At 35.9% G+C, this 27,416-nt stretch overlaps 1 protein-coding gene across 1 annotated transcript in view; it reads left to right on the forward strand.

Annotated features, from left to right (window-relative positions):
* The window catches only part of TUT4 (terminal uridylyl transferase 4), a 100,460-nt gene that overhangs the window by 63,404 nt on the left and 9,640 nt on the right, over positions 1-27,416 (forward strand). Inside the window, exons 14-26 of the mRNA XM_081087118.1 lie at positions 2,624-2,774; positions 7,004-7,090; positions 9,017-9,120; positions 12,231-12,288; positions 12,383-12,486; positions 12,763-12,852; positions 14,338-14,451; positions 19,007-19,084; positions 19,229-19,406; positions 19,680-19,727; positions 19,814-19,896; positions 26,102-26,217; positions 27,102-27,310. Of these exons, the coding sequence (XP_080943244.1) occupies positions 2,624-2,774; positions 7,004-7,090; positions 9,017-9,120; positions 12,231-12,288; positions 12,383-12,486; positions 12,763-12,852; positions 14,338-14,451; positions 19,007-19,084; positions 19,229-19,406; positions 19,680-19,727; positions 19,814-19,896; positions 26,102-26,217; positions 27,102-27,310 (1,420 nt within the window). The remainder of the gene's footprint in view (positions 1-2,623; positions 2,775-7,003; positions 7,091-9,016; positions 9,121-12,230; positions 12,289-12,382; positions 12,487-12,762; positions 12,853-14,337; positions 14,452-19,006; positions 19,085-19,228; positions 19,407-19,679; positions 19,728-19,813; positions 19,897-26,101; positions 26,218-27,101; positions 27,311-27,416) is intronic.

Consider the following 27,416-nt stretch of genomic DNA (forward strand, 5'->3'; position numbering starts at 1 on the left):
AAAGCTTTTCAGGGGAGGAGGGCTCAGGGGCAGGCTGAAGGGGGCCAATGGGGGGGAAAATGGACATATGTAATATTTTCAGCAATAAAGAATTATTAAAAAAAAAAAAGCTTTGCAAAGCTGATAGAAATTCCTATGGTACTACTGTTAATTAGCCCACAGCACAGCATTCCTACAAATAGAGGTTTCTATATATAATTTTCATCAGAGTTCATAGCTAGGTACCTGTCCAGGCTAATCCTGGAGGAAGAAGCTAACTCCAGGATCTAGGCATCCTATATAATAAAAGCCTAATATGCAAATTGACCAAACAGTGGAACGACCGGAACTCCTGTGGCCCCTCGGCCCACCCCTGAGTGGGCACCCGATCAGTGGCTGGGCTGGCTGGCAAACAGCCCATAGCCCCTTGCCCCAGCTGGCCCCGCCCCTGAGCGGGCGCCCCCACTCCAATTGGGGACAAGGCTGACTGGAAAAAACCGCCCGCGGCCCCTCGCCCCGGCCGGCTCCACCCATGGCCCCTCGCCCCAGTCAGCCCATCCCTATTAGTCCCCATCGGGGCGGACTGGCTGCACCCCACTAGTGCACGAATTCGTGCACCAGGCCTCTAGTATTACAATAAAGAAAAAAGTTGTGCTTTTCCTTTACCATACGTTTGTTTTGTTTTTTAAATAGTTGGGGAAAATTTCACTGTTTTAGCTACCTCTCTGTCTGATAGTGTGTTGGAATAAATTTTATATTGTGGCATAGGGTTTGAAGTTACATTTGTGGCTATAACATAAGAGTTGTTCCTTGTATGAAGCGGATTTATTTTTAGAGTTCAGCTCTACAGTTTGGTTTCTTGAATACCTTGCTAATGTAATAAATTGAACCAGCTAGACAAGCAAGAGTTCTAGGATTGATTAGTTCTGAAGGTAGAAAATGTTTAGAGTGAAATGAAAGGTGCCACTTGAAATTTTTTTTATATAATCATGCCCTGCATAGTGATATTTTTGGTCAACAATGGACTGCCTATACAATGGTGAACCCATAAGATTATAATAAATGATAAACAAGAAAAGTTTGTTTTTGATGTGGAAAGAAAAGGTTGGACCTGACTATAGTATGAATTTACTGCTAGCTCTGGGTGATTTAGGTGAGGCTCAGCTTGCTGTCCACCAGCTATGTGCCTAGCCACTGCTGTGTCTGGAGTTGATAAGGGAGTAAGAGCTGGGGAGGAGGGAGCCCTTAGTGCCCTGCCCTAGCACCTATGCGGTTTGCCCTTGTGAGCATGAGTGCGCGCACACACCGCAGTATCCTGCACACACTCACAGTCTGCTTCCTCCCTTCTTCTCTTTCTCCCTTTCCCTCTCCTTCTCCTCCTCCCCCTCTTATTATTTCTCATCTCAGTTTTTATCTCTGTAGTTCTTTTGTATTTTGCTCTCTCTTTTTCTCCCCTTCTCTTCCTTCCCTCTATCCCAGCCGTGGGCAAACTACGGCCCGCGGGCTGGATTCGGCCCACTTGAAATGAATAAAACTAAAAAAAAAAGACCGTACCCTTTTATGTAATTATGTTTACTTTGAATTTATATTAGTTCACACAAACACTCCATCCATGCTTTTGTTCCAGCCCTCCGGTCCAGTTTAAGAACCCATCGTGGCCCTCGAGTCAAAAAGTTGGCCCACTCCTGCATCCCCTTCCTCCTCCCTCCTCCTGATGTCTACTCCCCCTCTAATGTTGTCCCATCCACAGCCCTTACTCTGCCCTGCAAATGCGCACACACACTTTAAACCATGTTTTTACTCTATTTTTTTTATGATTAGATATGCAAATACTTAGGAAATTGTTACAGTTGCCTGCAGTATTCAGTACGTTAATGTATTGTATAGGCTTGTAGCCTGGAAACAATAGGCTGTATAGCCTTCATGTAGAGTAGGTTATACTATACATCTAGGGCAGTGATGGCGAACCTTCTGAGCTTGCATGTCAGCATTTTGAAAAACCCTAACTTAACTCTGGTGCCGTGTCACATATAGAAATTTTTTGATATTTGCAACCATAGTAAAACAAAGATTTATATTTTTTATATTTATTTTATATATTTAAATGCCATTTAACAAAGAAAAATCAACCAAAAAAAAGAGTTTGCGTGTCATCTCTGACACGCGTGTCATCGGTTCGCCATCACTGATCTAGGTTTATGTAAGTGCACTCTGTGGTGTTCACAAAACTACAAACCTGATGATGCATTTCTCAGAACATACCCCTATCGTTAAGTGACATGGAAGTGTAATCTACTTTGTTAAAGATCTTAGTAGATTAAATAGTAATGCATGTATTTCATTTGGGGACTGATAAAACTGTTTGAATTAATCTATATCTTTTTTATCTCCTGGTATTTTATTTTACATCATTAGGTAAAGCTAATCCTTGACAATACCATTTTAGTGGGGAAAAAAGTTAAAGTGGTTGGCTCAAACTATGTTTTCTACATTTAACGGTGCATTTCATTAACATGCTTTTCTGAAAGCACAGGTTATCAGAACTGAGTTACGTAAAATATTCTGTTTGGACCTGCTTTCTAAGTAATGATTAAGTTCCTCAATAGTTTATTAGATTAGATTAATTTTTTTTGCCTTTGTTTAGCCACCAACGATAGTATGCAGCATCTGCAAAAAGGATGGCCATTCAAAAAATGATTGCCCAGAGGATTTCAGGAAAATTGACCTAAAGCCTCTGCCACCAATGACAAATCGATTTCGGGAAATACTTGATTTAGTATGTAAAAGATGTTTTGGTAAGTCTTTTCTTATTAGAACTGAGACTAATTTCTTTTTTAGCTTTTGATATTTATTTGTTTTCTTATTTCAAAACCGTTTGCTTACATTTGTTTTGGTAAAGGTTTTTGAATAGTTTAAAGACCCAACTAGAAATATTTATTAAATGTCTACTGTGTGCAGGGCACTGTGATAAATGCCAAGGGGAATATAGAGACCCTATGTGTTGCTTTTAAGAAGCTTAGACTCTGTATCTGTGTTAGCTAATATGGCTATCTGTGGCTATTTAAATTTAAATAAATTAAAATGAACTGAAATGGACAATTAAGTTCCTCAGTTATATCAGCCACATCTCAAGTACTGAATAGCTTCATGTGTCTAGTACAGGGGTGGGCAAACTTTTTGACTCGAGGGCCCCAATGGGTTCTTAAACTGGACCGGAGGGCCGGAACAAAAGCATGGATGGAGTGTTTGTGTGAACTAATATAAATTCAAAGTAAACATCATTACATAAAAGGGTACGGTCTTTTTTTTTTTTAGTTTTATTCATTTCAAATGGGCCGGATACGGCCCGCGGGCCGTAGTTTGCCCACGGCTGGAGTAACTACTGTATTGGACGGTCTAGTAACTACTGTATTGGACAGTCTAGATAGAGAACTTTATTTTTTTTAATCGTCACCTGAGGATTTTTTTCCCCAAGGGAACAAGGGGGTTGGGGAGAGAGAAACATCAATGTAAGAGAGGCACATCGATTGGTTGCTTCCCCCATGCGCCTTGTCTGAGGCTGTGGTTCGAACCTGCAACCCAGTTACATGCCCTTGACTGGGAATTGAACCTGAGGCCTTTTGGTGTGCAGGCTGACACTAACACCACTGAGAAACACTGGCCAAGCCTAGACAGAGAACATTTTTATCATTGCAATGTTCTTGCACAGTGCTGCTCTAGATGAATGTGCAAGACATGTATGAACATTGCCCTAACTGGAAGCATAATGTGTTACTTGTTATAGTATTGGTAAAGAGAATGCAATGCAAACACAATTTTAACTGGGGTGGATCAGAGGAATTGGAATTAATGATGTGACATTTGAGTTGGACCTTGAACTGCATTTTCAGATATAGAGAATATGCATAAAACCAAAGAGTGTTTAATTTGTCTGAGAGAATAACTACCTTAGGTTTGGTAGAATATAAGAAAGGCAATAGAGGGAGATAAGGATAAAGTTATTTTGAGGAAATCCTTACATACAGGGGTGGGCAAACGTAGGTTTACAGTTGTTTGTGTGGAAAAATATGTAATACAAGAAGAATAATACTGTTTTGCATGCTCACAACTGTAAACCTATTTTTGCCCACCCCTATACCTTATTCAACACACATTTATATCTGGGATGAATCTTCACTCAGTAAATACTTTTTAAAAATTAATTGTTTAAAATTAAAGTTATTGGGGTGCCATAGCAAATATTTCTAAATTATTTACTGTGTCCAGGTAAAATAAAATTTATGATGTAACATTTTATCCTTCCTTATCTTCATTTCCTGCCAGGCAACCACTTACCTGCTTTTTGTTACTGTAGATTAGTTTGCGTTTTCTGTTTTGTATTTTTTTTTAATATATTTTTATTGATTTTAGAGAGGAAGGGAGAGGGAGAGAGATAGAAACATCAATGATGAGAGAAAGTCATTAACTGGCTGCCTCCTGCATAATTGGGGCTCTAGCCCGCAACCAGGGCATATGCCCTGACTTCCTGGTTCGTAGGTCCACTGAACCACTATGGTCGGGCAGTTTGCATTTTCTAGAGTTCTATATAAATAGAATCACAAAGCACATACTCTTTTTTTTTTTTTTTGTGAGGGGAGGGGAAGAGGTCTGACTTCTTTTACTTAGCATAATTATTTTGAGATTCATCCATATTGTGTGTATCAGTGATGGTTCATTCCTTTTTATTGCTGAGTTATGTTTCATTATATGGATGTACCACAATTTGTTTATCCATTCACCTGTTGATGAATACTTGGTTTGTTTCTAAATTTTATTACAAATAAATCTGCAGTGTACTTTCATGTGTTAGTATGGGTATATACATGTGCTTTACTTTCTCTTGGGTAAATACCTAAGAGTTGAATGGTTCAATCATCACACATTGTTTATAATGTAATTTAATTCATTACATTTGTTTTTATTTATTCAGTTTCTTATCTCAATATGGACTCATGGATATTTTATACTTTGGGTTTTAATCCAATAACACTTTATTTTGTTGCTCAAATTGTTACAGATTTGGCTGTTGGGAGCTCTTTCAGTTGATTCATGTGTCCCTTTAATAAACCCCCATCAGTGTATGGGTTTTGGTGGTTGTTTTTTTTTAGCACTTTCTTACTTTTCTGCCATTACAAATGTTCCAGGTCATCATGTATATATTTCTTGCATTTCTCCCAAGAGCCCTGGTTCCTTTTATTGGATAATGGTATTAGAAACCAAGGGTGCCTGTTATTACTGGGTATTGTTGCTTCTAGGCCCTCTGAGCAAGAAAATGTGTGTATACTAACATATATATGTGTATGTATATGTATATGTACACACATCTATGAATATTTTTATATGTAACCATCTTATCTACATTAAGCTAAACATGACTTTCTACTGATGTCTCCAACTCTAATTTATTATTACGTGGCTTTTTCTAGCCTCTTACCTATAAATTTCCACTCCAATAGTGAGAAATCTAGCTCCCACCATCTGCCACATATTTATTTAGTTGTTCCGTTTAAGTACATATCTATAGCATTATTGGAACTGTTATCCTGTACCCCTGTGGAAAACAACTTTATTAATTAGAGTACAGTGCTTATATGCAATTCCTTTTGCTTTTAGTCTTACAGACTCCACTAATTTATAAAGTTACTTAGGTTAGCACCTTTTCCTCCACTCCCTTGAGTGAAGTTGTCTTATCTATATATGTAAAAGCCCAGCAACTGAATGGCGGAACGACCAGAACAACCACCAGGAGCTGCCCCCTGGTGGTCACTGCGCTCCCACAGGGGAGCGCCCCTCGGCTGACCAGGATTAGCAGCGCTCCTACAGCGGAAGCAGCCACTCAGAAGGCGGGTCTACAGTTGCTCGACTGACCGGGATGAGCAGCGTTCCCACAGCAGGCCGATCCCTGCAGGCCATGCCCCCAACCAGTGCACGAATCTGTGTACTGGGTCTCTAGTACATTTATAACACTTAGATTTTTTAGTTATAGCCTGCATTCCATCCTGAGATTGCCTGACCTCCTAAATGAGTTTTTAAAATTTGCATTTTATAAAGTTCACTCTTTGTGCTTCAGAGTTTTATGGATTTTGACAAGTGCATCATATCGTGTTACCATAAGAGTATCGTACAAAATAGTTCACTACTCTAAGAAAACAATGATCAAATGTATTTCAGCTAATCAAGTTGCAAGTGCTGATACTACATTTGATTTTCAAAAGCTGAGTATTAGTTTAATTCATTACAGTAAATTACTGCCTTGTTCCCATTACCCTATTAACTCCTGGGGATACATCTGGAGCAGGAGATAGGAAAAAAGACTATTCTTAAGGAATACAAGGTGGGGCAAAAGTAGGCTTACAATTGAGAGTACTCGAAACACAGAGTTTATTCTTATATTATTATTTATTATTTTCCATATGAACAACTGCAAACCTACTTTTTCCCCATCCTCTATATGGTCTTATTTAGAAAAATAAACAAGTAGAAAACTAAAAGGACAGTGTAAATTAAACTGACAAGTAGTTTGGAGAGCTAAGGAAATTTAGTTAAGGAAAGGTCTTTGAAGACTCATTGAGTAAAGCAACTTATAGGGAAGATGTGACTCTTGACCAGGCATTTGTGGCAACTGTTAGATTTGAAGGTCAGGTACCTAGTTTAACAACAGGAGTGTAGTCTTACAAGGAGGGGAGAACAAGCAAGTGTATGGGAGAGTAGAATGTCTGACAAAAATGATTTTAAATAATTTGTAGAAGTAAATATATTTTGTAGATATATCATAAGGAAAATGATCATGTGAAATGAACATAAATCTAGATCTATAAAAATTATCTTTTTGCTGTTGTCTGCCCCTTCCTTCCCTTGTAGCATTTATGACTTTATATTCATAGAAGCTAACAAATAATAAAGAAATGTTAAGTAAGTTTTTAGGTAAAAAAATTGAAGATATTTTCAGATTTTATTTTTCTTACTTTTTTCTTTTTCAATTTAGATGAATTGTCACCACCTTTCTCTGAACAACACAATAGGGAACAAATTTTAATGGGCTTGGAAAAGTTTATTCAAAAAGAATATGATGGTATGTCATATTTTAAAAATTGATGGTTTTTTTGTTTTTTTTTTACTATAGTCACTTGATCTGAGTTTTATTCATTTTTTTAAAAAGTGTTTATTGAATGTTATGTGTTAGATACTCTTCTAGGCGCTGGGGATACAGTGCTAATAAAAGGTGAAACCTGCTCTCATGAAGCTTATATTAAGAGGGGGAGACATAGTCAAGTGAAAAAATATGTATGTAATATAATATCAGGAAATAAATGCTATTAAAGTTCAGGAGTTAAAAGGATAGTAATGGGGTATTATAGTAGTTCTTTCTGATAAAGTGACATTTGAGCAGAGCCATAAATAATATGAAGGAGCAACTAATATGAATATCTAAGGAGAGAACATTCTAGAAAGAAAGAGTAACAAATATAAACACTCCACGATTGGGTTATGTTTGGTATGTTTGAAGACCAGCCAGGAAGTCAGTATGGCTGGAGTGGAATGAATGAAGTGACTGTACTAGAAAGATGAGGTTAAAGAGGTAGGCTAGAGACTGGATCATTAGGGCCTTATACATGTTGATAGAAGGACTTTGAATTTTATTTTGAGTATCTAATGAGAAGCTTCTGGAGGATTTTGACACTTAAGTGATATTATCTGAGAGAACAGAGTATAGATTCATAAGAATAGAAGCAAGCAGAATATTTAAGAGGCTGCTGCATAGGTTCAGATGGGATATAACAGTGATTTGAAAGAGTAGATGAGAAATGGTCAGAGTTAAGATATATCTTGAATGTAGAGCCAGTGGGATTTGCTGATGCATTACATGTTAGATGTGAGGAAAAGTAGTCAGGGATGGTTTCAAAGTATTTACCTTAATAGTTGGGTGGTGCTATTTAACTGAGATGGCAAAAATAGCAGAAGGAGCAGGTTTTGAGTATAGGGGTGAAGAATCAAGAGTTCTATAGCCAAGTATTTTAGAAAAGAATAAAGAATTGATTTATAATCAGAATGAAGTAGTACTTTTAAAAGATAATCTGTTATGTGCTATAAGATTCCATATTTGAATTATATTTGCTATTATGTAAAATATTGACCAAATCAAAAGTCCCTGTTAAACTAAACTGATGCACATTTTTATTTGCTCATGAACGTAACTTCTTTTATATCTCAGTTATCGTTGAAATTTCAAGTTAGGGTATCAGAACTGAAAGGGAGGATTAAGTTTTGAAAATATAGAGTTTGTTATCTAAATGTATAGTCTATAGGAATTAATAGGGAGAAAAACCTGATCCTGTTAAGTCACAGCTTGTTTGAAGTGGCATCTGTAACGAATGATACTGAGAATGAGAAGATAGTCCTATCATAATTTATATCAAATGGATTACTGTCTCACTTTAGGAGGAAAATTAATTCTACTTACTAAGGTGATATTTATAGGACTACTTGAATTGTGCCTTAAGAAAACTAGTTTTATTTCCAAGACATAAATCTCTAAGTATTGGTCTTAACTATTGGTAGTGATGTTGAGGATGAATTTATGAGATAGTTAAGTTGGAAGAAGCTAAAGACTTGGTGGTTTTTTTTGATGTGGAGGAGTTAAGAATCACACATATATTTCTGACTTGGGCAACTGAGTCAATGATGATACTGTTTTCTGAGAAGGATTTTAGAAATAATAGGTTTGAGATGAAGTTGATAGTTTAGTTTTCACTTGTTGAATTTATGATCTCTGGAAAAATGGAAGAAGCAGTTAGATACATGGATGTGGGAACTTGAGCAAAAGATCTGCATTTTAGATGAGTGTTTTATATTGGAATTTCTCAGTATATCTGTCAATAGTAGGTAATTTAGGGCATAAAATGTGGACGAGATCATTTGTATTAGGCCATAGGTAGGTAATAGAAGACTCCTCTTTCCTGCTAATTATAAAACTTTTGACTTTTTTTTTTTTGCTTAGAAAAGGCAAGATTGTGCTTATTTGGCTCTTCTAAGAATGGATTTGGATTTCGTGATAGTGATCTGGATATTTGTATGACCCTAGAAGGCCACGAAAATGCAGAGGTAAGAGTTAGTGTTTGGAAAGAGTTATGGAAGTTTATTTTCTTCCAGTGATTAATCTATTTTTAATTTTGTCTGTAGTATTGATAAAAATATATGGTGTCATTATTTGTGTAAATATATTAGCAATAGCAGTGTTTGAAATGTAAGGTCATATAATTTTCAGAGACATTAAAATATTTAAATAAGTAACTTTACCGTTTGAGTAATTTTATAATGCAGAAATCATGGCACTGAGAGTTACAAGTGCTTGTAATAAATTGTTGGAGGAGGAACCAAGATGGTGGCGTAAGGTACAGACCTGTGTGTGCTGCCTCCCACAATAACATTGAAAATACCAACTATAAGACAAAACAGCTAACATTCAGAACCATGGGAAAGCTGGCCCAGTGGAAGTTCTACAACTGGAAGGAAAGAAAGAAGAGCATTGAGACTGAGTAGGATATGCAGAGGTGCCAAGAACAGAGGTATTGAGTTGCGCGCCAGGCGGGCTGCAACTGGATGCGCGGTTTTTTTCAGTCGAAAGGGGTTACAAACTCTTGAATCCACTGAGTTTGTTTGGGGCGGGATTCTGAGGTCCCAAACCCCTATGGGGAGAGGCGGGACAGCCTTGCAGCAGGTCAGAAAGCGAGGGTGGCTTTCTCGCGGAGCTGCTCGCTGGCACTCAGGGACATGGAGACACGGAGTCGTGGAGTGGCGAGGAGTCGCGGATACGCCATTGCTGTTTGCTCTGCCCTGGTGAGTCCCTGAGACCCCACCCTACTCAATTTACGTCCCCACCCAAGCTGTGCCAGAGGCACAAAAGGAACCACCTGTGCATTTGCAGCTTAACCCAACAAACTGCAGATTTCAACTCCTCGCACCCATAAGGGACACACTCAAGAAGCAGAATCAGGTTCGGAGGAAGCCGGAACCGGACCCGGCTGGGCCGGCAACATGGAACGACTGTACCAGCAAACGCACAAACAGGTCCACCAGATCCAGTCTCACATGGGATGCCGGGAGATGGCAGACAAGCAGTCTGTGCACTTAGTAGAAAACGAAATCCAAGCAAGCATACCAGATATTCAGCCAGCAAGAACACCTGGAGATTTTGTCCAGCAAGGAGCCGCCCAACAAAAGACAGAATACCAAACTTCGTGTTGACCAGTTAAAGTATGATATCCAGTACCTGCAGACGGCTCTCAGAAACTTCCAGCATTGGCGATACGCAAGGGAGCAGCAGGAGAGAAAGCGAGAGGAGCTTCTGTCTAGCATCTTCACCCCCAACGTGGGATGCAGCGCCCCCTGCGAGGCTGCGATGGCCCCTTCGAGGCTGTGATGGCCCCTGGGAGGCTGAGACGGTTCCTGTGAGGCCGAACACAGGGACACACAGGGACACGTCGCGGATGGAAATAGCTACATTTTCCATGTGTATGACCCGGCAACAAAAAGCGTACACCTATGGATGAGGACAGTGTGGGGGTAAGGGTGGGGTGGGAACTGGGTTGAGGGGAGCTATGGGAGGAAAAAGGGGGAACAACTAATAATCTAAACAATAAAGATTTATTTAAAAAAATTTTTAAAATTGTTGGAAAAAGTTAATGTGTCATAGAGTTGGAATTTTTTTCTTTAGAACCAATGAGAAGTTGGTGCTTCAGTTTGGTAGTGAACGTTGATCTCACTATCTTTTCATACGTTTTCCATTAGGTCATGTCTTTGTATTGCTAAAGATAGAATAGAAAGGTAGACATATAATTTATAACTTGTTTGTGTTCTACAAGTTCATTGCAATTTTGGGGTACTTAGAACACATTTTTTTCTATGGAAGCAATGTTATAAATTATTTGTACTAATATAGCTTTACAGTGAGAAAGGCTGATAGGAAAAAAATTGATTCGAAATATGGTGTTAGAGGAGAGCTCTGTTAATACCCTTGGACCACCAGAAAGACAAAAGGGGGTTCTAGAACAAATTCAACCTAAAACATTGCTGGGGGCAAAAATGATAAAACTGAAGCTTTCCTACTTTGGGCATATCATAAGAAGTCAGAAATGCTGTGAGAAATAAAAGTCAACAGGAAAAGAGGAAGACCAAATATGAGATGGATTGACTTTATAGAAGAAGCCCATAGGCATGAGTCTACAGGAGCTGAGTAGGGCTACTGAGGTCAGGACATTGTGGACATTCATAGGGTCACCAGGATTTGTAGCCAACTCAATAGCACGTAATATATAGGATAGCTTTAGAAACTCATTTTGAATGAGGAGGGAAATTAAAATCTGTTGAGTCCCTTGTATACACTTTTACATAATCTCATTTCACTCTTACAACCACCTTTGAGGTAGAAAATTTCCCCCATTTTACAGATGAGGAAACTGAGGCTTTGAAAGTTAATGTATAATGCCATTATCTTTCCTGTTTCTTATATCATGGATAGCATTACCATAGCAACTCTGCTGCCTAGTTTTTAAAAAGTCAACATTTAAATATGCAGAGGTAAGAATTTCCTTGAAGAAGTAGATGCTGGTTACAATAGAATTATTTTTCTTTTATTGGTCAACATAATAATAAAAAGCCCACACACTTAAAATACTTATTTTGCGCCAAGCATGCTGCTGAATGCTTTACACACGTCTCATGTAATCTCTCTAATTACATGAGAGATTATAATTACCTCAATTTTATAGAATAGTAGCATGAAGCTCAGAGGGGTTAAGAATCTGGACAGTCACATCGCTACTCAGTACTGCACTTAATTTAAGATTTGAATTCACATTTGTCTAAGTGGAGAGCCTATGTTTTTAATCACTAAACCAAGCCCACCTGTAGTTGTTTCTTCACATATTTGAAAACATTGTCCTCTTGTCTTTGTGCTTCTCAAACTTTAATGTGGACGTGAATTATTTGGGGATCTTGATAAAATGTGAATTATATTCAGTAGATTGAGGTGGGGCCTGAGATTCTGCATTTTTTATGTTTCCAGATGATGCTGACAGGTCCTTGGACCATATACTTAAGTAGAAGGTTACATAGAGCTTATTTTAAATGCTAGTATTAAGTGCCTAGTGGAATTTGTACAAGACCCAATTGACTCAGACAAATTTTATTATTTCTTTGTTTCTTTTTTTTAGAAATTAAATTGTAAGGAAATAATAGAAAATTTGGCAAAAATTCTTAAGAGACATCCAGGTATGAATTTTAAATTATAACTTTAAAACAACAGAAAATATTTTTTAGCTTTGTGAAAATTATTTAACTTAATGAAGTTTTATTTTTTAATCAGGTTTAAGAAATATTTTGCCTATAACTACTGCCAAAGTGCCTATAGTAAAATTCGAACACAGACGAAGTGGTTTAGAAGGTGATATCAGTTTGTATAATACATTGGTAAGTTTTTCTTTCTTTATAGACCTAGATATGTTTACAGTTGTCATTGAAAAAGTTTATAGATTGTTGACTATACATTTATATTTAAAGCTTTCAAATGTGAGTGGTTTAAGGGAAAAAATTAATCATCTTGATATTTCAGATTGAAAATTAGTTTTTGACTTACTTATAGATATTTTAAGTTTACATTTATATGTTCCCTTTAGAGTGTATTCTCTTGTTTTATCTAATTTTTAATAAATTTGAAGTGATTTCAAATATGTAATTATTTTTCAGGCTCAACATAACACAAGAATGCTAGCTACTTATGCAGCTATTGATCCTAGAGTGCAGTACTTGGGATATACTATGAAAGTGTTTGCTAAGGTATGTATTAAAAAATTAATGATCTGCTTTGTTGTAAGACTCATGGTTGTTCAAATGAAACATACTGATGTCACACTTGTGAAAAATAATTTCTGATTTTTGTTTACCTGAAATTTTAAAAAGAAGCCCTCAATGTTAATGGTTTAATTTATACCTATTTGAGTAGGGTAATTCTTAGTTTTTTCCTGTGCGTGCTCCAGTTCCATATGTAACTGGGAAATTTGTCATTGACAAAATTTCTCAATGTGATAATGATTTTCATCCCCAACATGAGATTTCCTAACCCAGAGATTCTTAACTAGATGGTAAGCCAACTCCCATGCCTACAAATCATATTTGATAGAGCTGCTTTTCTGGATTCACCTCATAAACTATCTCCAACATGACAGTTCGGTACTCCCATGAAATTTTAGTAATAAAACCAAGGGATTCGTGTCAAGGAAATCATTCCTCTCCCTTAAAATAATATCAGCTAAAGCTTTACTCGAGGGAAGTCTCTGAGGGTTCATTTTGTGTGTTTTTATTAATTTTTTTAAACCATGTGGTTCAGAATTCAAAACGTCTAAAGGGGTTTATCGTGGAGCCCTAGCTGGTTTGGTTCAGTGGATAGAGCTTTGACCTGTGGACTGAAGGGTCCTAGGTTCGATTCCTGTCAAGGGCACATGCCTAGGTAGCCGGCTCAATCCCCAGTAGGAGGCGTGCAGGAGGCAGCCAGTCAGTGATTCTCTCTCATCATTGATGTTTCTATCTCTCCCTCTTCCTTTCTCTCTGAAATCAATACAAATATATTTTTAAAAAACAAAGGGGTTTATGGTGGAAAATCTACCTTCCACAGCTATCTCCTAGCCTGTCAGTACCTCTTGCTGAAGGCACCCATTGTCAAAAGTTCTTCTTCATTCTTCCCGAAATATACCAGTACCAAAATTTCCTACTTCATTCTTATTACAGGTATTGACATTGAAAACACTGTTTTGTGCTCTGCTTTTTTTACTGAGCAATAGATATTGGAGATTATTTTATATGAGTATATAATAGCTTCTTTGTTCTTTTTTAATGATTATTATTCCATTATGTGGATACTCATTAGTTTTTAAAATCTGTGCTATACTGATACCTTAAGTTGTTTGTGATTTTTTGCTATTAAAACAGTGTCACAATGAAAACACTTCTTATTTATTCATTTTACATTGTGTGTTTTTTATTGCATATTTGCTGGATAAATTATTAGAACAGAACGGCTAGGTTAAACGAAATTGCCCTTGTAATTTTGATATTGCCAAATTATTCTTCATAGAATTTATGCTAACTTATACATCTGTATGTATAAATACCTGTTTACCCATACCCTCTATGGCAGTTTGTTATTGAACTTTTGGATATTTGCCAGTTTGATGAGTTGAGAAAAAATAGTGTCTCAAACTAGTCAGTATTCTGCATGGAATAAGATTCTGAAGTTTTTTTTTAATCATTGTTATGTTTCTTTAGCGATGTGATATTGGAGATGCTTCCAGGGGAAGTTTGTCTTCATACGCTTATATCCTTATGGTGCTGTACTTCCTGCAGCAGAGAAAACCACCTGTTATCCCAGTTCTACAAGAGGTAGGTGTTTAAGTAAATTGTAAAGGAGTTTCTTGTGAAAACAATCCATCTAAACACATAGATCTTGCTCAGTTCATGAGATTATAAAGGATTTTTTTTCATCATGACATCCTAAGTTTTCTTCTATTAATGGTATAATCAAACAATGAACCTTTAAAAAAGTTTATTATGGGAGAATATAGACGACCAAAAAAATAATAGATGAACAGTACTATTGAATATCTTTTGTAACATTTTTGTATTTTACCGTCAGAATGCTGCAGATCATTATTAAATTTATGTAGCCATCTATGAACTCATGTATTAGTTTCAGATGCAAATACATAAGTTTTTTCTCTTCAGAGTATTCTTTTTCCTTTTGCTTGGCAAGGAACTTTGATTTATTCCTGTTTATATTTTGGTCAACTTTGTGAATTTTGGTTGAGAGAAAACCCAAGGAAATTCTTCCTCATCCCCGTAGGGTCATGTTAATTGCATTAAACATAAGAATATGCATCAAAAGAAAGAGATTTTACTCATATTCACTCAGACTTGGTGACTCAGAGTCCCTTTTTATAGCCAATTTATATTCTCTGAAATAGGTACAAAGGAGTTCTTTTAAAAAAGAAATGTTTTTTATTGATTTTAGAGATAGAGGAAGGGAAAGGGAGAGAGAGAGAGAAACATTGATCAGCTGCCTCCTGCACACTCCCTGCTAGGGATTGAGCCCACAATCCCGGGCATATGTCCTGACTGGGAATTGAACTGGCATCTTCTCAGTGCATGGGACAGTGCTCAACTGAGCCACACTGACTGGGGCAAGTACAGAGGAGTTCTTAATCATCTATCTGTTCCTCCTCATTTTGGTCACAAAATGGATTTGCAAACATTAGGGAGGATCCAGATCTAATTTCTTAGAAAGGTCATTATTTTGAGGAAGGAGAGAAGCATCAGAATTGCCTGGTAAATCACATATTCTAATTTCACATAAACTTTGGTAGTCATGTCAAAGAAGAAAATTACAAAATAGCAAGCCATATGGTGGGTGTCAGATGGTCTTAGTAAACTTTTAGAAGTTCTAATGAATGTCCTGGTTTTAGAAGCATTTCCTTTCCTCTTTTAAACAGTGGAAGAGAAATAAAGATTTTAAATGTCATTTTCCAGCAGAAAATTTTAAGTTGCTGAATCTATGTTGAGTGATGTGTGTTTTTTTTTTTTAAACAAAATTGTTCTCTGAAGGACATTTAAAATTTATCATGAATTTATTAGGCCTGCCAGGGTCAAGATCATTCTCTGTATTAGTATAATTGTTATTAAGGCCTTATATTTGGCGATATTTTGCATATTTGCCCAGTGCAGCCATTTGCTATGATTTTCTATGACTTTGACAGAATACTCTGCTTTACTAAAATGGAATATAAATTATGGTGGTTTGTCTGTGTTCTCGAATTATATTACCTATGGATGAGGAGCCACTGAGGCAGCATGATACAATGGAAAGAGCAGGGCATGATTTTGGAGCCAGAAATAACAGGTTTGAATCCTAATTCTGACATTGTGGCCTTCAAAAAGGTGTCTCACCACCACTAGTCTTGAGTGAAAATGTAATAATGGTATTTCGGTATTAATATAGGGAACAGAGACAATGAATTATTTTGAATGTTATAGGTGCTAATAAAATAGGTGTTCATAAATGGTGGTTGTTTTTGTTATTATCATTAGCAGCTTTATTAATATTATTATTGGAAAAATGTAGGTAGGATTGCCATAGCCAACTTCAAGAACTCTCCCATTATCTGCTTAACAGACAATGATTGATGAAATGAGACAGTCCATGGAATGTTTTCCATCATAATGAGCTGTGATTATGGGGGGCTTTGTGATACATATGAACTGATGATATATGGATTTTTGCTTCTGGCCTTTTTTGCTTGTCATATGGGACCCCATTGTCCATTGCTCTGGCATCATTTAAGTATTGGTCATTGGCATCGATCAACTTTTAAGGGTAAGGATATGTTTAATGAAGCTGATGATCTTTGACTCCATTTGTGATTGAACCTAGACTTTAAGTGACTGGGTATAAATAAGGCCCTGCAAAGGCTGTTTTTAATGGTCAACAATACAAAATTCTTTAGGTCAAAAGGAGCTTTTCTAAGTAGAATGATTTTGCTGTATTCTAGCAGATCATCTTAAGTAAAAGTAAATTTTCACTTAAAATAGGAGTGTTATTCAAACTTGATATTATGACTGCTATGTTTTCGTAGTTTATATCAGCTTAAAAATTGCTGTTGAATGGGTAAGCCTGTGCTAAATGAAACAAACCAGTCACAAAAGGACAAATACCGTACCATTTCACTTATATGAGGTACTTAGGGTAGTCAACTTCATAGACAGAAAGTAGAATGCTGGTTGCCAGAGGCTGTGGGGAGACAGGAATGGGCAATTATTATTTAATAGGTTCAGACTTTTATTTTTGCAAGATGAAAATAATTCTGTGGATAGGTGAGCACAACAATGGGAATGTACTTAATGCCACTGAATTGTACACTTAAAATGTTTAAGATGGGTAATTTTATATGTATTTTACCACAACTAAGAAGTTGCAATTTAAAAATAGCAGTAAATACTAAAATATTACAATAAGAAAGTAAATATGGAAATGTACAGGGATACTCTTTATACAAATATGATTGAATTGTTTGGTTAGGTTTCAGAGGGAGGACTGAGTGCTTGAGTGGAGAATAATTGGTGTTAAAAGATAAGAAAGTGTGTGTGTGTGTGTGTGTGTGTGTGTGTAAGAGTAAGAGAAGATACCATTAGTGCTTCTAAGAGCTGAATCGGAGTGGAAAGTTAGGCATTGTAAAATAAGATAGTTTATAAAAACAGACAAATCAGTGATTACCTTCCAAGGCCTACAGGTCCACTTTACTGTGTTATCAACCAACATAGTTGGGTTTGGATCATAGTTGTTACTCAAAAAGTAAGAATCTTCTTAAAAAAAGAATCAAAGTCTAAAGAGGTATCTTGTGTCATTCCCCTGTAATAAATATAAAAGCATCAAATATTTTGGCCTCTTTAAAACCTGCATTTCATTTTTGAGGGCAGGATCCCATGCATTTTGTTTTAGATATTAATAGAGGTAATTTCTACCTTTTTTGTTCTATAAAAGTCTGAATTTATGCTAGATGATTCTTGGTAACTGTATTTGTTTAAGTTATATGTAAATATAAAAAACAATTTATTAGCTTAAGTCCCTTGAAATTATCTTTATGTATATGTGCTTACAGAGTAGAAATATTCATTCAGTAAACATATATTAATTATTCTCTATATGGCAGGCTTTGATGTAATAGTAGGAATTTTAGTGGATAATTATACCCACAAAGAACTTAAACCTGAGAGTGAATTAGAGGGACCAGACATGTAGTTAATTTTATAATTCATTGTCCCATCTAAAATGCAAGGGGCCTTGGGGACCACCTTATCTAGTGGTTTTAAAGTATACATTCTGGTAAACTCTTAGGAGCTCATTAGGGTATGTATGAGGAATGGGGTAAGGAAAATGGGATATGTTTTCTCCACTCTGGCTTCTATCAGAGTGCCTTTGCTTTTATCTGTTTTACACTTCTGAACTTCAAGGAACATTGCATTTTAGGAAAGAGTTTTACAGCTTAACAGAAAGATAAAATTTGAAAACAACTGACCTAATTAATCTCATCTCTCATTTTCATTGGGAAAACGGAGGATTTAGGAACATAATTATATTGCTCAGAATCACTACTCGGCAAGACTAAGACTAAAAATAAGGTCTGCTGACTCTTAACTTACTGTAACTTTCTAATTGATTATATCTGTTAAAATGCCTTTGGAGAATGAGTCTCAAAAAACTGCTTGTAGAGGTTAGGTTAGTTGTGCCTGTACTATCATCTTCTGGGGTAGTTTTCTTCTAGTAAATTAGCATTACCCCTCCCCCCTCTTTAGGACAGTGTATTATTATAATTAATCATGAAGATTTTACAATCTTTATCAACATGTCAGAGAAAGTTTCCTGATTTTCATTTTTTTTTTAATTTTTTTAAATTTTGTTTTGGTTTTTAAATCAATGTCCAGGGGGCTTTTTAGCCTCATGTGATAAAGAGTAAAGGTACTCTAGACCCTTCCCCAAAACAAATAATTCCATTGATTTCCTTTGGGAGCATAATCAATAGATATTATGTATTTCTACATCCATGATTCTTGGATGAAAATGCTGTTTTCATTTGATTTACTTTAGTTTTATTTTATTAATTTTGGACTGGATGTGTTTTGACAGGTCAATAGGTAACATCAAATAATATCAAATGTGTTATTTGGAGAGTCTTATGCTCTTAAGATATTGTTTCCCAGCTTTGGTCTTTCAGATACATTTTATTCATTAATAACTTGACATCAAATTATACCATCCTGACATACTCATTTTGGAAGAAATATTTCAGTATGTCTATTATAGATAAATTTTAAAATGAGGTGAGGGTATTTAGGATGTTGGGTTGGATGACTTAAAATCTAATAATAAAATTAATTTTTTATGCAGATCTTTGATGGAAAACAGATTCCACAGAGAATGGTTGATGGATGGAATGCTTTTTTCTTTGATAAAACAGAAGAACTGGTAATTTTTAAGTAATCTTTATGTTATGGAATGCTGACTGATAAATGTTAGGATTGGTATAATTTAATTTAATAATTTTACTTGGATTTAGAGTCTATATTTTGGATAGTTTAGATATTTCTCTTTCTTTTTTCTCACCTGTAGAAAAAACGTTTACCTTCACTTGGAAAGAATACAGAAACATTAGGAGAGCTTTGGTTGGGATTGCTTCGCTTCTATACTGAAGAGTTTGATTTCAAGGAATATGTAATTAGCATTCGGCAGAAAAAGCTGTTAACAACTTTTGAAAAGCAGTGGACGTCCAAATGCATTGCAATCGAAGGTAATCATTTAACTGATATTCATTAAGAAACAAAATAAAATGAAAAGCCAATTTCATGTGGTAAAGGGAAATGAGGGGAAAACTGAAACATTAGATTTTGGAATATTCTTTTGATTTTTATCAGTTTCCATCCTTTAATTTATTATTTAAAAAATAATTTGCTGCTTGGGTGATCTGATTTACATAGTATTAGGTTGCAGTCATGACTACTAAGTATATTTAATGTTACAGTGAACGTAATTCTCAATTAAAAATAAAATTTTTCTTTTCTAGATCCTTTTGACTTGAATCATAATCTTGGTGCTGGAGTTTCTAGAAAAAGTAAGTTTTAAATATAGAAATTCCCTGCTCTTAAAGCTCTTACACATTAAGATCTATATCTTTATTGTTGTTTCTTTCTTCAATAGTGACCAATTTCATCATGAAGGCATTTATCAATGGAAGGAAACTTTTTGGTACTCCCTTTTATCCACTCATTGGCAGAGAAGCTGTAAGTTGACATAATTTGAATTCTGAATCTTCTCTTTTTTCTTATATGTTTTTTTTTTAATAGTACAAGAACCTACTCTTATTTCTAAATTGGTGTTAGACATAGGGACAGAGACAATTGCACTTATCATAGTCCATAATGAGATACCCATTTGCTAAATTTTGTTTATCTATTTGTTTATTTGTTAAATTCTATCTTCCCCACTAGACTATATTTCCATGAGGACGGTCCATATCCATAAAATTTACCAACGTAGCTCCAGTGCCTATCGTAGTGTCTGACAAAAAGCATGTATCAAATAAGCATTTGTTGAATGACTAAGGGAGGATAGTCAAGACTCAGAATCCTTAAACTTTGAATTTGAGGTGCTACCCACTGCAACTCTTTATCTCTTGAAATATTTATGAAAATATAAACAGAGAGGACAACACCAAAAAATACTTTATTTGCTGAGGCGCTTCTAATTTTGATGTAGCATTAGTAAGCTGAATTAGATAGCATGGATTAAGAGGATTCCTTTTGCCTGGACTGGGTAGCATAGTATCCGCCATTCCTCTTGATCTCACTTTGGCTTTTTTTTTTAGAGATCGAAGTACTTCCTAACTAATTTTTTTAAAAAATTGACTTTAAAAAGAGGAAGGGGGTTATAGGAAGGAGAGAAATAAAGAGAGAAAGAGAAACAGAAACATCAGTGTGAGTGAGAAACATCAATCAGTTGCCTACTGTAGGGCTCCGACTTGGGATCCAACTGGGTATGTGCCCTGACTGGGAATTGAACCTGCCACCTTTTGGTATACAGGGCAACGTTCCAACCAACTGAGCCAAGGCGATCTCACCCTGGTTTTTGTTTGCTTTCCAATGGAAGAGATCTTAGTTTCACAGAGAAAGAAACTCCCAAGAGAGGTAATCTCAAGAGAGAAACCATGTTTCTACTATTCATAATGAATATCCTTGATTTTGTTCAGTCCACTTTTAGGACTTTTTCTTAGGGGTATGGGATGGGGAAAGCAGAGAAGTCTGAGCTTTTATCCCCTGGGGCATTGGTTCTTAGACCTGTTTGTTTCTTTTTCTTTTTTTTTGTTTGTTTTTTCTTTCAGAGAGGAAGAGGGAGAGAGAGAAAAAGAGAGAGAAAGAAACATCAATGATGAAGAGAATAATTGATCGGCTGCTTCCTGCATACCCCACACTGGGGATCGTGCCTGCAACCCAGACATGTGCCCTTGATTGGAATCGAACCCGGGACCCATCAGTCTGCAGGCCAACACTCTATCCACTGAGCCATACAAGCTAAGGCTCAGACAATTTTTTTTTTGTTTTGCCTCTTGGGGTAAAAATGATTACAAGGGAGAGACGAAAAATGACAATAAAGTTTGAAAGAATACTAAAGTCATACATGAACAAAATGTCTAATAAAAGGGAAATCCAATAAGTTTATTAAAATACTAGAGGCCCACCGTGCAAAATTGCAGGAGACCCAGTGTCACGTCCCTGCCCACCCGCACATGCAGCCCCGACCACCTGCGTGCACTGTGCACGCAGTCCCGCCCACCTTGAAGACAGTTGTGGACGAGATAAGAATAGTTTCCTGCCCTAACCTTTCCTTCTCAGGAGCACTTAAATTGACCTTCATTAGAAGATGAGAATTGAACAGAGCAACACTTACTTGTTCCCATGAAGAAATCATATGACGTTAAGCAGGTGCCTTTTGGCATTTGGTTGTGATGGCGTGATGGCCACGGGGTTTTTTATAATAGAGATTAATTTAAAAAGCAATAAATGAAAAGCATAGTTAAAACAAATATGATGCACTGATAAAGCATTTTACCCGAAAATTACGGGAATTCCAACTATTAGTGTGAACACATGCACATCTTTAGTGGGAACCTAGCAATTTCATGCAATCAGACTTTTAATAAATAAATAAATAAATAAGAGTCCTTAGTAAACTGGAAATGTGCTCATTTTAGTCTGTGATAACAAAGTGTCAGTAACTCTTAATAACTCAATATGTTATAAGTAGTTCTAATAAATATTAGCGTCTGTGATTTTGACTCATTTGGTGTAAGAGCCAGACATCAGTTTGGGGCCTATCAATAGAGGCCTATGGATCTGCTAACCATTTTGTTGTTGTTGTTGTTGTTAATCCTCACCCGAGGATATTTTTTCCATTGATTTTTAGAGAGTGGAATGGAGGGAAGAAGTGGGAGAGAGAAAGAGAAACATCTATGTGAAAGAGATACATCGACTGGTTGCTTCCCGTTCGCACCCCAACTGGGGTTGGGGGTCAAAACTGCAACCCAGGTTTGTGTTGTGATCGGAATCGAACCCACAACCTTTTGGTCTGAGGGCCGACGCTCTAACCATTAAGCAACACCCACCAGCCAGGGCTGCTAACCATTTTTTGATCATCATTATTCTGTTTTAAAGGACAATACATAGTATTCTGTAGCTTGGATCTATCAATTTAATATTTTTCTTTGATGGACATAAAGTTTTTATTATATCAGTATTATAACGGATATTATAACAAATATCCTTGTTTAATAGTCTTTCATGCTTATATTTTCCATAGTAAAGTTTATTCTTTCAATAGATGTTGATTGAATTTCTACTTTGTAACTGTTTTTCTATGTACAAGGATTATAACAGCATACAAAATAGATGTGTCTCATTCCTTAGACACTAGTGAAAATGAAGACAAGTATATATTTTCTTTTACCTTTCTTGCTCACTTAAATATTTCTACTTCAACTATTCTATGTCATTAGGTCCTCTGATATATTGACCCATTTTCTCTTATTTTGTCAGTTTTCTGTCTTCATTTTTCTCCCCTTTTAACCTATATTCCTGGCCTACTTTTTGGCATATACTTTTAATTCCTTTGTTCCATTGTCCTTTTGCACCTGATGTGTTCAGCCTGACATGAATTGAACCATTCACCATCTGTCTTGCTTGGACTGCTAAGCACTGGTGGAAAAAAGTCATAAACTTAGGTAGTTTTACTTATATAATACAATTATAAATTAATGTTCACCACTCTCACCTGGGCTTCTGATATTATCTGACTTTTAAATTTTATTTTATATTTCAAGGATAGTTGACATTTAGTATTATCTTGTATTAGCTTCAAGTGTACAGCATAGTGGTTAGACAGTCATATACTTACAAAGTGATACCCCTGATATTTCAAGTACTCAACTGGCACCATATATAGTTATTATATAGTATTATTGACTATATTCCCTATGCTGTACTTTTACATCCTCATGACCATTTTGTAACTGCCAATTTGTACTTCTTAATCCATTCACCTTTTTTACCCAGTTCCCCAATCTCCCTTCCCTCTGGGTCTGTTTCTGTTCTGTTTGTTCATTTTGTTCTTTAGATTCCAGATATAAGTGAAATCATATCATGTCTTTCTCTCTCTGACTTATTTCACTTAGCATAATATCCTCCAGGTCCATCCATGCTGTCGCAAATGGTAAGATTTCATTCTTTTTTGGGCATTATCTGACATTCTTATTAGATTTCTTTAGTTACCTGTATTTCCTATTCAATAAGAACTATTTGAAATTTCATTTATTTTACTCAAAAGTCAATACCCATTGCATTTTGTCCCACCTTTCTCCTCTGCCATTCTCACTCTTAGATGTTTTCCCTCTGAGACAAAAAGTATCAGAGCAATTCCTTCAACAGTCGGCTACCAGATCTATAATTCTGCCTGCAGCTGCAGATCTCTCTCCTTTATCAGAGACTGGTCCTTCCATATGCACTTCCATAGATCCATTTATTATTCTCTTGAGTCTTCAGCCTCTTTATCTGTGAAGATATTTTCAAAGATAAAATACATAAAATGTAATTGCAGATTAGCATTTTACAGGAGGGTGGGGAACCTTTTTTCTGCCAAGGGCCATTTGGATATTTATAACATCATTCGAGAGCCATACAAAATTATCAACTTAAAAATTATCCTGATATATTTGGTCAAGCATTTAATTAACTCACCCCTAATGTCTTGGCAGGGCCTGACCAAATGATTTCCCTGGTCTTATACAGCCTATGGGTCAGACGTTCCCCACACCTGATTTAATAGATGAACATTTGCCATTGATTTTAATTATAGGGAATACTAACTTTAAACTTCAACTAAGAGAAATGTCTCTTTCTGAGGGACATTAGTTAATTAGTAAACTTGTATTACAAAAAATTCTATTCAATCAGTATATTTTGCAATTTTTTTAATATAAATTTTTGAGGAAATTTGCTTTCTCTTTTGTTATGTAAGCACCTAACCTACATACTATCTTTAATTTTGCCACAACACCTAAAATATTTACCATTTGGCTCTTTATAGAAAAAGTTGCTGACCCCAGGTCTAGGTCACCTTAACTGGATGGATTAAAGAGATTCAGGAATAAAATGGATGCAATTTGGTGATTAACTACAGGTTATGGTGCAGGAGAAGAAGTTGAGGATGACTCCTAGGTTTCTGCCTTAGGCAACTGAGTGAATTAAGAAAGGCCTTCATTTTGTCCTGGAAAAAATATGATGATTTTATTTAGCTACACTGGTTTCATCAGTAGTAAATGTGAGGAATTTTTAAAAATACTACTTTACTGAAATATAATTCACATTCTGTATAATTCATCCATATAAAGTGAGCAATACAGTGTTTTTTGGTATAGTTGCAGGATTGTGCAACTGCCACCACAATCTAATTTTAGAACATTTTCATCCTCTCTCAAGGAAACTCCTGTTCCCATTAATAGTCAATCCCCATTCGTTCTCTCTCCCACTCCTCAAATCACTAATCTACTTTTTGTTTCTGTAAATTTGTTTATCGTGTATATTTCATATAAATGGAATCATAGAATGTGTAGCCTTTTGTTACTGACTTCTTTCATTTAGTGTAATCTCTTTAGAGCTTCTTCATGTTGTAGCATGTATCAAAATTTCATTCCTTCATTCCTTTTTATGATTGAATGGATATATATCGCATTTTATCCATCCATTCACTTGTTGGCTATTTGTGTATTTTATAGTTTTTGGCAATTATGAGTAACACTGCTGTGAATATTTCTGTACAAATTTTTGTCTGGATGGATGTTTTCATTTTAGGGGTATGTATATACCTAACAGTGGACTTGCTGGGTCGTTTTGACAAATTTATGTTAACTTTTCTTAGGAACTGCCAAACTGTTTTATAAAGCAGCTGTGCTATTTTATGTTTCCACCATCAATATATGTGTGTTCTAGTTTTTCTGCATCCTCACCAATACTTATTATTGTGAGTATGTCTCCTACTTTTATCCTTGACTTTAGATAGATTTGAAGAATACCAAGGAGATATCTTTTCTTGCTTTCCAGAGATATGTGTATTGTCAGAACAAGCTAGTCTTTGTGATAGTGCCAAATGGAGCTAAAGCTTAGAAGGTACTCTCATAAAACAAAAGTGAGCTTGGTTCGCCCAGCCGGTGAGCATCGACCCATGCACCAAGAGGTCACCAGTTCGATGATTCCCGGTCAGGACACATGACTTAGGTTATGGGCTTGATCTCCAGCTGGGGGCATGCAGGAGGCAGCAGATTGATGTTGATATTTTCTCTCATTGATGATTCTCTCTCTCTCTTTCTTCCTCTTCCTCTTTCTCTAAAATTAATTTTAAAAATACTAAAAACATCAAAAGATTTTCTTATTTACATAGAGCTCTTTTATACAGAGAATAATTCCTTTCCAGAAGTAGCCTGCTATAGCAATAAGCATGAGCTTTGGAGTCAGATAGCCTTAGCTTTAAATCCTTTCTTTATCTGCTACTTATCAGCTTTTTTACTATGGGCAAATGACTTTTCTGAAGGTAAGTTTCCTCAAGTATGAAATAAAAATGAATATAGTATCTACTATATTGAGATATTATGCAGAGATGCTGCAGATGAATGAGAAAACTGTGTGGATGTAAAGTGTTTGTTAGCAACTGAGATATTGATGGTGATAATTCTGAATCTCATTTTTTTTGTTAGGTTTTTTTTTGGTGTTTTCATTTTGTTTCCTATGAATCTGATTTTTACGTCATTTTAATTGCAGTGAAATATTTGTTATTATTTATTTTATTTTTTAAAAAAACCACTTTTGCATGTTGGTCTCCTTTCCATTTGTTTTAAAAAGTTTATAGTGATTTTTTTCTAATAAAGTTGTATTTTCTCCCTAGGAGTACTTCTTCGATTCCAGAGTATTAACAGATGGAGAACTGGCTCCCAATGATCGATGTTGCCGTGTTTGTGGAAAAATAGGCCACTACATGAAAGACTGTCCTAAAAGGAGAAGGTTGGCAAATGATTTTGTATCAGTGTTACAGGGAAATTAAAGTTAAGGTCAATTGTAGCTATAACTGTGTTCAGATATCTTTAAGTGAGAAAATTCAGGGCTTTATTTGTGATACCATGGTGTCTCATAGTGTTCATTCATTTATTTAATGTTTTGTTTTTTTAATTGAATAAGCATTTATTGACACCTACTGTATGCTGGGAACTGTGCTAGGAGCCAAGAAAAAAAAAAAAAAAGACCAAGTCATGGGATTCTGGCTGAGGACCTCACAGTCTTACTGATAATTAAAATATAATTAACTGAATTTTTTAGGTATATGCTGTGAGGTATATAACATTTACTTTAAGGAACATGCATTTTATGTACCCCTTAAAAATATAACTATGAAAAATACTTTCCTGCATTATATATATATATATATATACTGTGTTTAATAGGCCAGGAAAATCCCTTCTTTAGTTACCATGTCTTTCCTAATTATAAAGGCTTAGCACTTTTCAGGGAGAACAGGCTCTCTAGTTTTTATCACTGCTACTTTATTTGCTAAGTTTAGGCAAGATACTTATCTTCTCTAAACCCCAGTTTCTTCCCCTGTAAAATGAAGATAATAAATACCAATCTCTAAGGATTGTTACAAGATTAAACTTAGATGTTTTAAAAATGTTTTTAATTTGATATTTTATTATAAAAGTACTGGAATACCCAGTTTTTGCCATATGAGTAGGTGTGCTATAAATGTGAATTCCTTTGCCTTCAAAAAGATGCATGAAACATGGGCATGTTCTTTTAATTGTGAGACTCTTGTATAGTTTAGTTGTTCTGTGACTCCCTCAGTTTACAAGTCCCTAGCCCCACATTATTGGTATCAGCAGTTTACTGTTTAGAGTAAAGAAGAAAGACAGCGAAGAAGAGAAGGAAGGGAATGAAGAAGAGAAAGACTCTCGAGACCTTCTGGACCCTCGAGACCTCCATGAAACTCGAGACTTAAGAGAACCACGAGACCTCAGATGTTTCATATGTGGAGATGCGGGACATGTAAGAAGGGAGTGCCCAGAGGTCAAGCTGGCCCGTCAGAGGAATAGCAGTGTGGCAGGTAAATAGAAAAGATTAATAGTTTCTGGTGAAAATGAAGTAATTTATATTGATGTCATTCTAAGGACTCTAATTCTTCTCTGTTCCAAACCTATCTGTATGATATT

The sequence above is a fragment of the Myotis nattereri genome, assembly GCF_964212035.1.
Source record: "Myotis nattereri genome assembly, chromosome: 3".
NCBI lineage: Eukaryota > Metazoa > Chordata > Mammalia > Chiroptera > Vespertilionidae > Myotis > Myotis nattereri.